Genomic DNA, 18,214 nt, shown 5'->3' on the forward strand with positions numbered 1-18,214 from the left:
CTTGTGACATCCCAGTTTGGATCTTGGAAGAACCTATGACTTCTCTTCTAAAGGGAGAAAGGGCATCCAGCCAGGGCCCTGTACTTGGTTAGGAGTCCCTTGCTGATGATCCTAAATACTGAGCTGTCAACCAGAAGGTTGAAGTTTCACAGAGCTACACCGAAGAAAGCACACTGATAGGGAAAAAATCATTAAGAAAAGCAAAGGATGTGGGCTGGAGAGATGGCTCAGTGGTTAGGCACCAAGAAGTAAGACAAATTGCTGAGTAGATACAGAGATGAAAAGATGCATGGATGCCTGGATGGATGCCTGGATGGAGGAATAAGTAGATGGATAGAAGGATTCATGGATAAAGGGATAGATATGAACAGAAGAATGCATTCATGGGTAGAGAAATAGATAACTGGATAGTTGATACATGGATGATATGTGGATGGGTGGAAGACACAATGGATGGATAAATGAATGCATGGATGGAGGAATAGGTGTCTGAATACATGATGCATGAATATATGGATATGTGGAAGACGGGATGAATGGATAGATGAGTGCATGGATGAGGAATAGGTATCTGAATACATGATGCATGAATATGTGGATGGGTGGAAGACTGGATGAATGGATAGATGAGTGCATGGATGGAGGAATAGATATCTGAATACATGATGCATGAATATGTGGATGGGTGGAAGACTGGATGAATGGATAGATGAGTGCATGGATGGAAGAATAGATATCTGAATACATGATGCATGAATATGTGGATATGTGGAAGACTGGATGAATGGATAGATGAGTGCTTGGAGAGTAAAATCTGCAGAATCTTTGTGGCAAGTATTTTGAGGTTACCTGAGATTCTTAAAATTTTTCTATTTGCAAAACGTTCACATTTTACCAAAAGTACTATAAAGATGTTAGAATAAAAAGGGAGGGCCTGTAATAGGAAAAACACAAAAAGCAGATTCTGGAGCTGCTAAGATAGCTCAGAGGGTAAAGGTGTTTGATGCCCATCTGGGTATCCTAAGTTCAATCACTAGGACAGACAGAGTGGAAGGAGAGAACTGGCTCCCAAAAGTTGTCCTCTGATCTCCACATTATGTGCTAAACACACATATACCATAAAGTATAAGAAACTCATTTTTTTATTTTAGGCAGATGCTTCAAATATTTGCAAACATTTAAAATTCTGTAGGAAACATAACTAGCCATGTAGGTGTCCTATAATAGGTGCCCTTTTTTTAAGTTAGAAAAATGAGGGATGGCCAAGGGGAAGCAGGTAAGAGGGACATATGCACACTGGGGCCATGCACAGAATAGCCGAGAAGGAGGGGAGATAGACACTGAAGTGAGAAGGAAACTGTGCACAAGGTCACATGGGGCCTGGAGGTCATGGTGAATTCTTCTGACTTTGGGTTCTGAGAGCCACAGGAGCTGGTGAACGGTGGTTAGCTGGGAGAGGCCAGGCCTCTCTTCAGAAGGGGTATGGCTGCTGCATAGGGGAGGGGCTAGAAAGGGATGAGGGTTGGACAGGGAGACCAAGCAGGACTCCTGATGCCAGGGCAGGGAGGGATGTGAGGGACTGGAACAGAGGAGACAAAAAGTGGTTAGATCTGGGTGTGCTTGAAGGGAGTCTGAGGATTTGCTGTGACAATGAGGTGAGAGGGGATCAGGAGAGAGTAGGTGTAGCAAGCATGTTCTTGTACGCAGCTGGAGGAGTCCGTAAGTGTTCCCAAGGCAGCGGTGGGGAGTGGGGGTGAGAAACAGGTCGGGAGCAGACTGTAGATCTGTGAGGTGCTTATTAGAGCAGAAATGTCAGCATGCAGATGGGCCATGGTTGCATTCTGTAATCCAGGGGAGTTCAGGGATGTGAGTGGATGGTGAAGCCTACCAAGGGTGAGCCTGAATCTGCTGCTCATTAGAGCCAGGAAGATGAGGGCAACAGCCTAGGTGCTGACACCTGTGGGGCAGGGTGGGAATTTCCATTTAAACATGGCTGGGAGGCCGCTCTCCTTCTCTAGTTCCTCTTATCTGTCATGGTTCTAGATGTAAAAGCAGAGGATTCATGTTATTTTATTCTAAACCCACTACAGGCAAAAGGAGAAAGGGAGACCCTACCTGCTCCAGGACCCTCCAGGTCTGACTCCTTCTGCCATGCCTACCTGGTTTCAACTTCTCAGCCCCTCTCAGCCCCCAACTCTAGCCCTGTCCAGGCTCCCCATTGGTCCACAGCCATTTCCCTCTTCCTCAGTCTTGCCATTTCTTCTGTCTCTCCAGTTCCCCCAGTTCAGTTCTCCAATCATGTTCCTTCTACATGGCCTTTCCTTGGCCAGAGTCACCAATCTGTGCCTTCTCTAACTTCTCTGAACATTCTTTGTATCTGCTCTTCTCTACTCCCAACTGTGCTTTCTCAGTTTCCTGAGGCAAAGGACACAAGTCCATCATCCCTAGAGTTGTCCACAAGTCCCACACATCTCAGGTGATCGGAAGAGAATTGACGATCTCACTCCTAATAAACTCTGCCTCTGACCTGGAAAAAGTAATAGCAGCTTGGTGACCTCAAGCCTGACCTCTGACACTACAGGTCACATTTTCACCCTTCTACAACCAGGATCTAGTTACTCACCTTCTCACTGGCTGTGGGCACACCTCCTCAGCAGGCAGTGTGGGCCACTCCAGAACTTATTCTAGTCTTAGTGCTACTGTTAACAGTGCTCTCCTGCGCAGGGACACACGTGAGTGCCACAGCTGACTTTCTCTGCTAGCAGGGGCTGGTCTGAGGTAGCACTTGTGCCCTGGCTTCAGGGACCTTATACTTTAGGTGGGAAGATGTCACAAGGCCTGAATATTACCACAGGGGTAAGGACTGTGCTTACAACTTCCAGACCAGTGCCAGCTTGAGCATGCTCAGAAGGCTAAGGGAAGGTTGTTCGTAAGTGAAACTCCCAGGACCCAGAACCTGTGCTCTCTACTTACATTGTTGATGAGAGGAGGAGGAGGAGGAGGAGGAGGAGGAGGAGGAGGAGGAGGAGGAGGAGGAGGAGGGTGGTACTGGGACATTCCAGCCAGTGGGAAGGGAAAGACAGAAATGGAGTGTTTCTCTTGGAGGAGGTATTTCTTGAGGGGAAGCATGGTGATGGAAGAAAGCTAATGTGATTACTGAGTGTAGTGTAAGAGTTAGTCAGGAGGAGCTAGGTTTGAATGAGATGCAAGAGAAAGCTGGGCTAAGGATGCCATTCTATTGGTAGAGTGTTTGTCTAGCGTATGTGAAGCCCTGGGTCCAATCCTTAGCACTGTCTAAACTGGGTATGATGGCAGATGTTTCTGATCCCCGCATTTGGTGGAGGTGGAGGCAGGAGAATCTGAAGTTTAAGGTTATCCTTGAACTATATATCAAATTCAGTTCCAGATTGGGCTACATGAAACCGAGGTGGGGGGTGGGAGGGCAGAAGTAGTCAGAGAGTTGTATGGGGCAGGGTTCCACCAATCAAATGAATTTTAGCAGCTTGCCAAAAATGGAGCGTGAAATGTCTGCGCAGAACCTTCCTTGGCCGGGCCTTCCAAGGACTCTCTTGGTGGGCACATCTCCCATCAGGTCCCCTCTTTGTTGTTGTGCAAAATGAGGCTATCAACTCCTCCAACCTCCACCGTGAGCCTCCTCCCTGTGGGCATAAAGCCGATGCCTAGGTTTCACACACTTTTCACGCTACAGTATGAACAGGTTGTTTTTGCTTGCAGTCATCCGGTAACAGCCATGGGCTTTCTGCCTGGGTTCAGATAAGTCTCTTGTCCTAACAGCCAGAGGCTGTGAAGCCACCCTGGAAAGTACAGAGGCAGAGAGAGCTCTTCCCGGGAGAACTGGCATGCCCGGATGGCTCTTGTTACCAGGGAGACCTAGCAGGCCACCAGCTCGCCATTTTTGTGTTATCCAACTGGAAATGTTGTGCACTGAGGCACCTGCTGGAGTGGCTTCTCAGGACCTGCCCAGGCTCAAGCCCCATCTGGCCTGGGAACTTCCGCCCTGGGGAAGCACAGGAAGCTTAGTTGGGCATAGCCTTGTCCTCCCCTGCAGAAAGCCCAGGCTGAACTCTGGCTGCACTCATGTGTCCTCAGCGAAGGGAAGGAAGGAAATGGCCTCTTTCCATCCTCACCATGAAGTGCCTGATAATTCAGGCTTTGTACTCTCAAGGTAAGCTATTGAGAGCATAGGCCTGGGTTCAAATCCAAATGTGCTGGTTTACTTGTGGCACGATCTTGGGAAGAGTTTCTTGCCTTCTTAGTCTCCATTTTTCTCACCCCCTTCAAAACTGAAAGGCTGCGTTCATGACTTCCAAGCTGAGGGGTGGAATGTTTACAAATGAAGCTGTCCTCAGGCCCTGCCTTTCTCTGTGGTCATACTGCTCATACAAGGAGGCACTGTGTGTGTGTGTGTGTGTGTGTGTGTGTGTGTGTGTGTGTATGTGTGTGTGTGTGTATGTGTGTGTGTATGTATGTGTGTACATGTGTATGTATGTGTGTGCAGGCATGTATCCCTATGTGCTTTGAAGGCCAGAGTGTCTCATGCTAACACTCTGTGCTTTATTCCTTTGGGCCTAGAGTTAGAGCTTACAGTCCTCAGGCTCCAGTGACCCTCCTCTCTCTGCCCCCCACCCCCAGCCATGCTAGGGTCACAGATGTGTATGTAGCTACACCAAGATTTTTTTTAACATGGGTGCTGAAGATTTGAACTCAGATCTCCATGTGTGCACAGCAAGTGCTCTTATCTTCTGAGCCATCTCTTCAGTCCTTGCTTTACTTTTCTATGCCTCCATTTTTCCACTTCCAAGGTGGGTGTGATGCTAACACTTTCAAAGTGTGATTACAAAGATGAAGAACAAGAAGTGGTTGGGGAGGTGGCCAGTAAGTAGGGAGTGCTGGCAGAGTGCTTGTGAAGTGTGTTAAACTTCATTTCAGCCGAAGGCCAAGTCAGGGGTCAGCAGGCTATGAATGGCAGACCCCTGTGTATAGGCCATTTCCATTGTTACATAACACCTCACCATAGTCTTGGCCCACACTGCACCCAAAGAGAAGGGAGGCAGGAAGCAGAGACAGAAACAAAGACTGCAGACTGTTGAGCCCTGGCCTAGCCCTGACTCCACTCGGTGACTCTGGTACTTTCTGTCCTGGGTCCCAACATCATCATTTATGGGCCAGGAAGAGGGCTAGTGGTGCACTGTGCCACTGAGAAGTTAGCAATTGGATTGGCGCAATGGCTCAGTGTATGAAGTACTTGCCATGCAATGTAAGATCTGGAGTTCAGATCTCCAGAAGCCACATTCATGCTGGCTAGGTGTGGCAGCCCATCTGCGGCTCAGAGGCAGGGATCTACGGACCAAGCTGGCTAGCTAGACTAACCTGGGTCTGTGAGCTCTGTGCTCACTTGAATAATATAGAAAGTGATTGAGGAAAACTCCAGGTGTCTACTTCACAACTTCAGGCACACACACATGTGCACACATGTGTACCCATGCCTATACTTGTGAACATACATACACGCCCATGCATACTACACAAATACATACATGCAAAAAAGGCAGGTGGAGTTGGAGAGATTGCTCAATGGTTAAGAGCACTAGCTGCTCTCACAAAGGATGTGGGTTCAGTTTCCAGCACCTACATGGCAGGCTGCAAATGTCTGTAACTCCAGTTCCAAAAGATCCAACAACCTTTTCTGTCCTCCATAGGCACTTGCAGGCAAAGCACTTATATACATATACATATACATATACATATACATATACATATACATACAGGTACACACACATACACACACACAAACACACACACACACACAAACACACACACACACACACACATATATGTAAATTTTAAAGAGTCATGCTTTCAGGGCCCCTCTGAGGTGTAGCAAGAGTTCTGTGTAGCCCCCACTCCCACCCTGACTAGCATTTATGTCTTGGCTGGTTATACTAGCTGTTGTCCCCCGTCCCACTCCTTGATTAATAGTCTGTTTTTCCATGTGGTGTTTGTCTCTTGTCGAGACTGTGCAGGTCTGAACTCTACTAAGCTTATCTTTACAGTGGATTTCCTGCTGGTGGTAGATCTACCCGCTCCCAATGAGCAATAATTCACATGGTCCCAGTGCACAGATCATATCGTCGTCCATGATGTAGGTGGCCTTGGCAGACCCCTGCTCCTTCTGTCTGGGTGGGAAGCTACAAACATTAACCCCGGCTGGCATGCACCCAACATCCCTCTCATGGGTCAGAAAGCCAGAACTGAGTTGAGTGGTGTTGAGTGGGTGGGAAACTCATTCATCCATCAGCTACGTGTTGGGCCTCCTGTGCGTACCAGGCAGTGGATGTGTTCCAGGCACACAGATAACACAGTGGATGGGGCAGCTCTGGAGGACCAGCCAACGATAACATGAGAACTATGTTCTGAGGCACCAGTAAGAAGTGAGCCAATAGGATCATAGGAGAAAAGTGTGCAGTCTAATTTGGGAAGGCCTTGGGGCTCTGTGTGTGTGCGCGCGTGCGCGCGTGTGAGTGTACGTGTGTGTGTGTGTGTGTGTGTGTGTGTGTGTGTTCATGGTGACATGGTATGTGTACATGTTTGCTCATATGGTATGTATAGGCCAGAGGACACCCTTGAATGATACTCTTCAGGAGATATTTACCTTGTCTATTGAGATAGGGTCTCTGTCCTGCTGGTGGTAGATCTGCCCGCTCCCCAGTGAGCAATGATTCAGTCACCCCAGTGCGCAGATCATACCGCCATCCATGATGTAGGTGGCCTTGGCAGACCCCCGCTCCTACTGTCTGGGTGGGAAGCTGCAAATGTTAACCCTGTCCTGAGACTCTCTGTCTTAACTAGGCTGAGGAGTCAGTGAGCCCCAGGGATGCTCCTGTCTCTACCTCCCCAGAGCTGGATGATAGATGCGCACCTCCAAACACAGCTTGTTCTTTCTCTCCCTGTTTTGTTTTGTTTTTTCAAAACATGGGTTCTGTCACTGGGCATAGGTTCTCATGCTTGTGCAGTGAGCACATTACTGACCGAAACTGAGTTTTAACCAAAAGCTCTATTTATTGAAAGTCTGTTCTCAGCAGTAGTTGTTGGCTGTGTCTGTGGGAAGGGGAGAGTCCTTTGCCTCTGTGTTCAGTCTGCCGAGCCATACCTATCCAGAGCATCGACTGGCCATGGGCATCCCTGGAAGCCAGGGCTGCTCCTCTGCCCAGATACATGGCTGTGTGGTATTGGGCCCCTTGTCAGAATACCAAGTCTCATTCTGATCGTAGCTAGCACAGTCCAAGGGGGAACTGTCCTGCCTCCACAACCCCAGCCAACAGGCCCTTGTGCCAGCCTGGATTTTCTCCCCGATATAACTAAGCCCATCGGCATTTGCTTTGATTAAGATTATGGTATGATTGGTATCTCTGAGATTCAGGCCCAAAATATGTAACAGAGCTTAGGATGATGGGAAAGCCAAGCATTCACTGATGGAAACCCAGGTGCCACCTACAGGACTGGACATTAGACTTGGCTAATATTTGCTCACTCTATGTACAGCAGCCTGTGTACAAAAGGCTAGAGGAGAGGAGGTTTATTGCCTGTCTGGAGACCAGAGATGGGTCAGGTCTGGTGAACAAAAACTGCAGAAGGCCTCTGTCCCCTTCCTACCCTTCTTCAACCTACATGCTCCAGCTGGCCCAGCCTTGGCCGTGGAGTGACAGAGCTCACCAACAGGAAACATGCAAAGACATGTAACGGGCCCAGACTTCGCCCCAAAGCAAACCTCGCAAGTGTGGGGTTTGGAGCAGGCTCTGAAATGACCGTCATTGTCTGGCTATGTGGAGCAAGAAGCTGTGTGGAGGGTGAGATAAAGTATGGATTTGGGCTAAGGAAGCTGGTTGTCTCCAGGCACCTCTGTCCAGAGAGGAAGCCAGCACTCCCCCCCCCCGACCTCCCCCCTCCCCGCTTGCACTCTCCAAAGTCTCTGGGGGTGAGTCAAATCTCAGCAGTGACTTCATTTCCTCTAACTGGGTGTCTACAAACTCTTCGAATGGTTCCAGCCAGTAAACTAAACTGATTGCAGTGTGGGAGCTTCTGATACGCTTGATCGAGTCTTCCTCTGGGACCTTGGCAGTCTGGGGGAGTGAGACAGCCAGAGGATGGAGTGTTTGCTCAAGAAGGGGGATGTGTTTGTAAGATAACATTTAATCCTAAGTATAGAGGGAAGTTTGCAGACGTCTTGGCAACGTTCAACAGCGAGTGAGGAGCCTTGCTGAACAGTTTCACCTGTTTGTATATACCTTCCTGCCCTTCCCCCACCACGCCCACCCACCCACACTCTCTGTGAGCTCCTGCCTCTATTTGGCTACTGCTATGCTCTCAGGTCTTACCCAACACAAAGACTATGTACAAAATTAGATGTTTGTGTGCTTATCTGGGTCACCATGTGTCCCCCTCTTCTGTCCTAACAGATTGTGTCCTCCCTGGAAAAGGACATGATCTTCTTCAACATGCAGTGACTTGGCAAGGACCTTGTACAAATCCCTGTTTGATTCTTCTTTACCTGTGGCCCCAGGGCCAACAAGACCAGCGCATTTAAGACCTTCAGCATCTGAGTGCAGACTAGCTCTCCACTCCCTCCCCCACCCACCCCTCTTTCTCTCTGAATTGGCTCCATCAGCTGAGATGTTTGGTTTTCTTTTTATGTCTGCCAAACCAGAAGAAGTAGGCTCTGGAGGGAGACCTGGCTTCATCCCTTTCATTCTGACACCATGGACCATAGTTACCTTGTGACTTTGTGCTGATTTCCCCATTTGGGGAATGGTCAGAGTAAAGGTTCTCTTGTATAAGTAATAACAGTTCCTAAATTTGAGAAGTCAGAACCTGAGTGGGTGCTCCACCAATGTGGGCTACAGTGGATGGTGGTGGAGGTGGAGGTGGTCGTGGTACCTCCATGGTTAACTGTTAAAGGAATTGCTATAACAGACTGAAATCATTTGTACTATCAATATGTGAGTTTTGAGTATTTCCAGCTCTTGACTCACACGCCCCATCAAATTAGAGCCTTTACTAATAATGAGGGAATAACCATTCACCATGGCTTAGTTTGGCATTTTTCTGATGGCTGATTGTGTTGGGACCTTTCTATCTCTTTCCTGATTCCTTGTATATCTTTATTGGGGGGAAGTGCTATTTTAGTTTTTTCTCTGGGTATTTTAAATTATTTTTCATTTTAAGTCTTTATGCATATTAGATACAAGTATGTTTTCAGAACTTACAAGTGCCTGTCTTTTCCCTTTCTTTCTTCCTTTCCTTCGGTAGGCTGGGGAAGGGGTGGGGGTTGAGAGCTGAGACAGGCTAGCCTGGGCTCACAGACATATATCACCATGATGGTATTCTTTTCACTGCCTTAACTATAATGCCTTTTGAAACATCTGTTTTATCTTAAGATTTATTTTTATTTGTATGAGGGGCATCTGTAAGAAGATGCCTGATGGGCCAGAAGAAGTTGTCAGATCCCTGAGCTGGAGTGGTTGTGAGCCACCCAGTATGGGCACTGGGAATAAAACTTGGGGCTTCTAGAACAGAAAATGCTCTTGGCCACTGATTCATCTCTCCAGCCCCAGTTTGATGAAGTACAGTTTGTCAATATTTTCTTTTGTTGCTTGGCTTTTGCTTGGCTAGCCTATGGCCACAGGAATACGCAGAAGCACATTCCTCTCTTATTATGTACTTGTTTAATGCTGCTGAGGATATGTAGTCCAGGGCTTGCACACACTAAGCTAGCTCCCTATAGCTGAACCGCATCCTTAGCCCAATATACTTTCCAAAGGGTGATCCTGTTGACAACAGCCCTATGAGGACAAGCAGCACTTCACAGACCCAGTTCAGGAAAGGACAATAAGAAGTGACATACCAGGGCTGGGATCCAATTTGGTCCAGCCTCGCCTAGAACCACCTGTGCATCTTACAGTGCCTTCTCCCTTTGTTTGGACAATGTCTAGTCTATGATGGGCCTACAGGGCGGATGAATGACCAGTCATGGCAGGTGTCCAGTGCATTGTGGCTGGTGATACAGGACCTCTGTCTGTGACTGCCTGGACACTCAAGATTTCTCTCCTTTCCCTCCACAGTGTCTCATCGTTGGCGGAGGACCATGTGGCTTGCGCACTGCCATTGAACTTGCCTACCTGGGAGCCAAAGTAGTTGTGGTAGAGAAGAGGGACACCTTCTCTCGGAACAATGTGCTGCACCTCTGGCCCTTCACTATCCATGACCTGCGTGGCCTAGGGGCCAAGAAGTTCTATGGGAAATTCTGTGCTGGCTCCATCGACCACATCAGTGAGTAGGGCTCAGGGTGGGGTGCTTGGTGCTTCAGGATGACCCAGGTCTCACTGTTCATGGACCCGTCTTGCCACATCTAGGAGTCCCAGATGGTCCTTTGGCCATGGATCCAGACATCCAACTCTCAGATGTCACCTGGAGGACCATGTATTAGTCACTTTCTTTGGCTGAGACAAAGTTCTTCACAGGGATCAGCTTGAGGAGACATTTGTTTGGGCTCATGATTTGAGAGGATACAGCCCCTCCTGGCCAGAAAGTAAAAAGGCAAACAACTTCATAGCTGCGAGCTCATATCTGAGCAGATCCAGAAATGGAGAGAGGCCCTGCAGAATGGCCAGGCTACAAACTTCAAGCTCTCCCTGCTCCTTCTGTATCCACTTCTTCCAGCTAGGCCACATCTCCCACAAGTCCTACAGTCTCCTAAAAATGGTACCGCTGGATGGAGATCAAATGTCAAACACATGAGGCCATGAGGACCTTTCTCATTCAGACCTTGATGGTCTGCTTTGTGACTTATTCTGGATTCTGTTTTAAGCCCCATTGGTCATGGACCCTAGTATGCACTGCTTGCCAAAATACCTGTCTCCAGGGCCTAAGTGCTTGTCACATAATAGATGAAACAATAGACATCTGTTGAGTGAATGAATGAAATACAGAGCCCAGAGGCAAGTAGCAGAGACTGTATGCTCGGGGAGCTCACTAGATTTTGTCAGTAATAAAATACGCTTTAATAGAGTGAGTCACACTCCCAGAAGGAATTTGAAAGAGAGAATTCACAAAACCTCTAACAGGGCCAGATGGTTGAGACTTCCTTGTGCAGAGGCATTTGCACATTGTACTGCTAGTACTGCAGAGCAGGGCAGGTGGTAGATCAGAGGAGTGACGTAATCGGATGTGTAATCTCTGACTGGTCTCTCACCAGTGTTCCTTAGAGCTTTGACAAGAGAGAAGGCAACATGATGTGACTTCAGGGAGGCTGGAAACAGAAGTTGAAAATACAGCATCTGACGATGCCGGCCAGCCCCTGAATGCCTGTGTGGAGCACAGCTCTTGTTCCACTGTAGGTCACTTGTGGAATCTTGAGGCTTAGGGAGAGGCGGCACTCCTCTTCCTCTCAGCTTCACAGGGAAGAAGTCTCTAAATATAATACTTATGACACTCGAACTTTCGAAAGTCAGGCAGATTGTGTGGGCATTTAAGTGTTTGATTTAAATACAAAGCATGTCTCTTATTTCCTCCTGTCTTTGTTCAAATTCCATACTTTCTTCAGGCCTCAATTTTATCTCTTATAAAACAGGATTAATTCTGTCCCCTCGAATTGCTAAGGTTACATGGGGTCAGGTTTGTAACATGCTAGCACCACGTCTGCTGTGTAGTAAATACTAAAGTGGCATATAGTAATTGGGCTGCCACGTGTGGCCCTCAGACCTAAAAGAATTCCACACTTTTCCTTGGGGGTGGATGAGAGGAGAGCCCAAAGAGCCATGTCCATGTGAGACCAGAATTGATGGGAAGTGTGTGGGGTGTGGGTGGGACTGGAGAGAGTGATCAGCTGCTAAGGGTGTAATTTATTCAGACACAGAAGAATTTACCAGCAGCAGCCCCAGAGTTTATTCCCACTTTGGGATGAGAAAATTCCAGGAGTTCAATGGAAAGGAATTTGTATTTGCCCAGAAAGCCACAGCATGAGCTGGCGGGATGCTCTGTCCCACCCAGAGGTCTGTCAGTGAGAATGTGGAATGAGGCTTTGAGCAGGGTGCTGAGAGGATGTGGCATCCCAAGGGCAGCTCTGTGAGAATGGAGGTGGGGGACTCCTAGAGCTCCTACTGTGTGCTGGAAGCCAGAAACCGTGATGCTGTGAGGTGTGTCCAAGCCTCCTCTAGAAGAACTGTCCTCTCAGCAGGTTGTGGCCTAGGTTCTATAAACCCAGCGGCCTGGCATCTGTTCAGAGGTGGGATGGTCCATCCCTAACCTCAGCTTCAGCATTGCTCAGCAGTTCTCTGTATGACCTGTGTGAGGACTCTCCACTCCCCACCACTGTTCTTCCAGCCATAGGTTCTTAGTAGTTGCCTGTGTCCTATGCCTGAGGGAAAGACCTGTCCATTATACACTCATTGTCCCTCCTTAGCGTCCCAGGATGGAAGCACAGCTAGTCCCTGGTCCCTCTTGGATTATTCTCCTTCTTCCCCAGTCCCTACCACCCGTCTTCCTGATCCTCACCCTGGACTCTGCCCTCTATGAAGACCCCATTATTATTCCCCAGCTCAAAGAATTAGTTCTAGAAGAGGAAATGTTGACTGTGTATCCACTCATACTCCTCCAGTGGTTGCCTTTCTGTCACCACACTAAAAAGATTTTTTTTACCCAGAAGCTTCCAGGCTTCTGGGTGTCCTGGCCTCATGTGGCCTCTATTGTCCTCAGTCTCCCTAGGGAATCTAATGCTCCCAATTACTCCTCTCTCTCAGTCCCAGCCTAGGCCCCATCACTCTGGTCATCTGCTTCCTCCATTAGAGAGCATGCACCCATCTTCCTGCGCCTAAGACAACATCTGACACATTGTAGGTACTCAATGAATATTAAATACCCAGGCAATACAGAGAAGCCCATGGCAAGTTTAAAGCTTCTTACTATGCAGAAAAATACTTGGAGGGATGCCCCTCATTGCTGAGTGGAGAGGAACAAACAAGGTTACTTTACTGGAGGCATTTGAAATGGTAAAAAGCAGAGAACATTGAGCCCAGTTGGTGGGGAAAATTCCCTATCTTTCCCTTTCCCACTGGAGAGGGAGGAACTTTAGGTGTAGGCCTCATCCATGAGCCTTTCCTTGTGGCTCCTGACTCTTGCTATCTCCTTCTCTCTCTATCTTCATCTCATCAGATCCAGAGCAGGCTCATCGAAGATATAGGAAAGACTGGCAGACCTCCCTAGTTAGAGTATCACAGTGCAACTAGAGCAGAGCTGCCAGGTCAGACAGAACTGTGCCATGGTCTACCCTTTGCTTCTTTGTGGCCTTGAACTGTCATTTGACTTTATCAAGTCTCAATAGTTCCTCCATTATATAAGAATAAGAAGAGTCCCCAAGGGCCACTGTATGAGAGAAATGAAAAGCCTTGGAGTGTCTGGTACAAACTCAGCCGATATGACACTATGCTCTGGGCTCTCTGGGCCACACCTATCCAGTACTTACATACGGGTACTGCTCATGCAGTACTTACATACGGGTACTGCTCATGCAGTACTTACACGGGTACTGCTCATGCATTGCTCCTGACCATCTTCTCCCTTCCTCACAGGTATCCGACAACTGCAGCTCATCCTGTTCAAGGTGGCCCTGATGCTGGGAGTGGAAATCCATGTGAATGTGGAATTTGTGAGGGTTCTAGAGCCTCCTGAAGACCAAGAAAATCAAAGTACAGTCTGATTTTCTTTCTCTGCCTTGAAGGCAAATACTCCAAATGGGAAGCTGTGCCCGTGGCTCGCTGAGGCTATCTCTGCAAGTTATTTTTGCTGGGAGCTGTTTGGCACACTTCCACTGACAAATACTTTACCTTTTTTGACCATTTCTGTGGCTTTGGGCTTATTTTTCAGCTCCCAACAAGGGTGGGGATGATGGTGGAATTATTACCACGCCATAAAACCTATAATTTGGTTACCCAGTCCCTAGGAAGATGCAGCTTTAACAAATGGCGTCCAGTCAGTGGCAGGAAAGAAGACAAATCTGGTAGTGTAATAAAGTTCACACATGCATCAGTTCACACACAGGTAGTCACACCTGCTATACCCTCAAAGTAGCTTAAAATACAGTAAAGAAACTGAGATGTCTAGAACAGTTGTAAAATAAAGCTTTTAGATATTTCTTGGTATACATATGTCTTATTTAGGGTTTTATTGCTGTGAAGAGACACCACAACCATTTTGTTTGTTTGGGGGGGGGGGTTGTATGTTCTATGGTTTGTTTTGTTTTCTAGACACAGTTTCTCTGTGTAGCCCTGGCTGTCTTGAAATTCACTCTGAAAACCAGGCTGGCCTCAAACTCAGAAATCTGCCTGCCTCTGCCTCCCAAGTGCCAAGACTAAAGTGTGTACCACCACTGCCCAGCAACCATGGCTATGCTTATATAGGAAAACATTTACTTGGGCTGGTTTGTAGTACAAAGGTTTAGTCTGATATCATCATGGCAGGAAGCATGGTGGCACACAGGCAGAAAGGGTGCTGGAGAGGTAGACAATGAGCCATGAAGCCTGGCTTGAACTTCTGAAACCCCAAAGCCCACTCCCTAGTGATGCATTTCCTCTAACAAGGCCACACCTCCCAATAGTGCCACTCCCTATGGGGCCCATTTTCATTCAAACCATGTGTATATAAAATTCCTGAATTCCTGAGGTAGTCTTATGTAGCCCAAGCTGGCCTCAAACTTGCTATGTTGCCAAGAATGACCCTTGAACTTCTGAGTGCTGGAATTGCAGGAGGTGTCATACCCAGCAGCATTTTATCGAGTTTTATTGAGTTTTATTGAGTTTTAATTTATAGATCATAAGATGCCTTCATCTAGGCAGATTCTTGATAATATCCTTCTTTTATTGTGCTTATTTAAATGATGCTACTTTAGCTGGACATGATGGTGCACACCTGCAGTCCCAGCACTGAGGCAAGATGACCATGCTTCCAAGGCCAGCCTGGGCTACATGCTGATAGCCCATCTGAAAAACAAAAACTAGAGGGAAGGAAAATTAAATTCTGACCATACACCATAGTCATAGGTTTTCTATCTTGTTGCTTTCTGCCTTGGAAATGCTGAGTTATGGGACAGTGCATGTTAAAGACTTTGCAGTTTCCCGTAGAAGGTACACCCTGACTTTTCCTGGCCTCTGCCCCATATATTTGACAATGCAGGGAGGCCTTTCTTGCATTTTAAGTAAGACATTATCATTTAGGGCATTCAGAGACTGTTTGCTCTTAACTGTTGGAACATCTCTACTGGATAGTCAGTCCTAACCCTGAGGAGCCAATCAGAATTTCCCAGAGAGTGTGCTTCTATAACAGCAGACCATTGGAGCAAGAAGCAGAATTGTATAGTACTCCCCTGGCATCTTGCACACTCTCTGGGATGAGACGTCATTGAATTGGGGCAAATATGGGCGAATCTGATGAGATACAAACACAGGGCTTGGGAGATGGGTTTGGGAATAGCTGAAGGTCAGCATCCTAACAAAGGTTGGCCACACTAGGGGCAGGGTTGGCAGTGCCTCCCTTTCTCTTGGCTTTGTTCTGGAGTGCTCACAAAACCTGAGCTTACCAGAGAAAACCTGGATGTGGACTGTCCATGTATGCCTGGCTTGCAGCCTAGGAACCACATGCTACCCAGGATAGTTATAACTGTGCCAAATATGAACTAGTAAGCTTAATTCAAATATTATGAGAGGGGTTTTGCCATTAAAAAATCTCCATTGCACAGTTCTCAACCATGAACATTGTATACAACATCATATGTCATAGTGTCAAGAATCTAGATACATTTGATGCCTGGCCTTTCTTCAGGAGGATCCACTGGGTCATTATCCATTTCTCATGGCCAACAGGGAGGGGTAGTACCACTCTCTCAGCCTGCCTCTGTCAGCTCATCTATTCTCTTTGTCCCGGTAGAAGTCGGATGGAGGGCAGAATTCCTCCCTGCAGACCACGCCCTGTCTGACTTTGAGTTTGACGTCATCATCGGTGCCGATGGCCACAGGAACACGCTAGAAGGTGAGGACTCTTCTCTGGGGGCTAGGCCCGAGAGATAACAGGGGGAACTAGAGAAGGAAGGTAAAGATGGCAGATGCTTTAGCTGAGCATGTGAGGGCAGCCATGCCACTTTCCCTCTCGCTGGACCTTAGCATCCCCAAATGAGAATATGAGTACCAGAACCCTTTCAGAGCATCACGGCGAGGGATGGGGGAGGGCTTATCTGCGGAAATGCTTTCTAAAGGGGGGATACTGTGGGAAAAGTCAACACAAACTCACTGAGCTGCTGTGTTAGCCAAAGTGCACTCTTGACTTCATCTAAGGCAAACATCTCAAGTTTTTAATGGCATCCAGTCATGTTCAAGGACTCTACAAACCAACAGAGGAACCTTCTTTCTTCATAACTCTTAAGTACACCCACTTCTGGGCATCTAGGCAAAATGTTAAGATTCAAAGCCATGTTTCTCTAAGTCCAGCAGGCAAGCTTCATGCATTCATTCACACTGAAATTGTCTGAGATCAGGGGTGATAAACCATGGGTGGCCAGTGGAGTCTTTCAGAGTAGGGACAATTGTGATTTCTGAGTTTGCCCCTTTCAAGGGTCACGGGTTACAGACACATAGCTGGGAAAAACTCATTCTCTGAGGACAGGATGCACATGCTGATCTCAGCAAATTCTGAATGTGTGGGCCTCCAGCTCAGGCCTCCCCTGTCTGCGAGCCTCTGCCCTGTCTCCACTCACCCGCCTCCATGCCCACACCCAACTTTCCCCAGCAATATCTGATACTTCAAAGCTGTTAACAAGAATATTTGTATGGTTTATGGGATTGTTCTGGTGGCTTGGGAAAAGTATGAGTCTGGATATTTGAAAGCCTAGGGTCTATGGTCAGCCTGATATCAGTTGGACCCTCCGAGATCAATCAGTAACCAAGAAACTGCCACCACACATGCACCTTCAGGCCAGTTTGATGGGGGCTACTCATCAGTTGAGATGCCCTAGGTTTGTGTAAAGGCAAAACCAGCCAGTACACCTACTAGGTACCAGCCACTGGGAAGCCAGTACACCTACTAGGTACTAGCCACTGGGAACGGGTGTATTGGTTTCCTTTACTAGGCTTTGGTATTGCCTGGCTTATGGAAGTGTCATCCCCATCTCTGCCTTTGTCTTTGCAGAGCTTCTTCCTCGATGTGTCTATGTGTCCACCCTTCCCTGAGAATAAAGACATCAGCCATATTATAATAGAGGCTCTACTCCAGTAGGCCTCATCTTAATCAAGCACATCTATAATGACCCCATCTCCAAAAGGGTCACAGATAGAGACACTGAGGGCTAAGACTTCATCAGTGGGAGGATGACAATGGAGTCTGACCTATAACAACAAAGATGTAAAGACAACGTGTCACCATCCTGACTTAGGAGAGTTCAGTCAAATCCTATTTTTCAAAAGAGGATTTTCTTCTCCATTTAAAGTGTTAACAAAATCATTCAGATCATGTAGGAGCCAGTGTGGAAGGGCCTTCGGAGTGTGTTCAGTAGCATGCCCAGCATGTCTGCAGAGGGCTGAGCTCTATGGTAGCCTGCTGCACAGATCACTTTAGCCACTGCTCTATGGCTATGTGAGCAGGGCATGTGGTCCAAAGAGTAAAGTAGAGTAAAGTCCCTGACTTCAGAGTACCTCTTGTGAGCACAAGCCTGGTGCCTGCCTGTCCCAGAGCCTCTGTCCCCATTGCCTGTGAGGCATTGAGAAGAGTGTTCTCAGCAGGACCGACTTCCCACCCGATCTCAGGAACTGACACATCTCCCCTTTCCCTTCTGCAGGGTTCAGGAGGAAAGAGTTCCGGGGGAAGCTGGCCATTGCCATCACTGCCAACTTCATAAACAGGAACAGCACAGCAGAGGCCAAGGTGGAGGAGATCAGTGGTGTGGCCTTCATCTTCAACCAGAAGTTCTTCCAGGACCTGAAGGAAGAAACAGGTAAGAGCCTCATCTCTAAACCAGACCCTATTCACTGTGTGTGTGTGTGTGTGTGTGTATTTGAGTATTGTTTGAATATATATGAGCATGTTGGGGGGGGCAGAGAAAGGGAGAGAGTTTGTATGTGTGCACACATATATGGTAGCCAGAGGACAACCTGTAGTA

General features: G+C 47.6%; 1 protein-coding gene across 9 annotated transcripts in view; it reads left to right on the forward strand.

Moving 5' to 3' along the window:
- The window catches only part of Mical2 (microtubule associated monooxygenase, calponin and LIM domain containing 2), a 199,742-nt gene that overhangs the window by 67,950 nt on the left and 113,578 nt on the right, over positions 1-18,214 (forward strand). For all 9 annotated transcript variants that reach the window (XM_031387904.1, XM_031387905.1, XM_031387896.1 and 6 more), the window contains 4 exons: positions 10,140-10,347; positions 13,644-13,760; positions 15,994-16,095; positions 17,894-18,049. In XM_031387904.1, coding sequence (XP_031243764.1) covers positions 10,140-10,347; positions 13,644-13,760; positions 15,994-16,095; positions 17,894-18,049 — 583 coding nt within the window. The remainder of the gene's footprint in view (positions 1-10,139; positions 10,348-13,643; positions 13,761-15,993; positions 16,096-17,893; positions 18,050-18,214) is intronic.

The sequence above is a fragment of the Mastomys coucha genome, unplaced genomic scaffold, assembly GCF_008632895.1.
Source record: "Mastomys coucha isolate ucsf_1 unplaced genomic scaffold, UCSF_Mcou_1 pScaffold21, whole genome shotgun sequence".
In the NCBI taxonomy this organism is placed as follows: domain Eukaryota; kingdom Metazoa; phylum Chordata; class Mammalia; order Rodentia; family Muridae; genus Mastomys; species Mastomys coucha.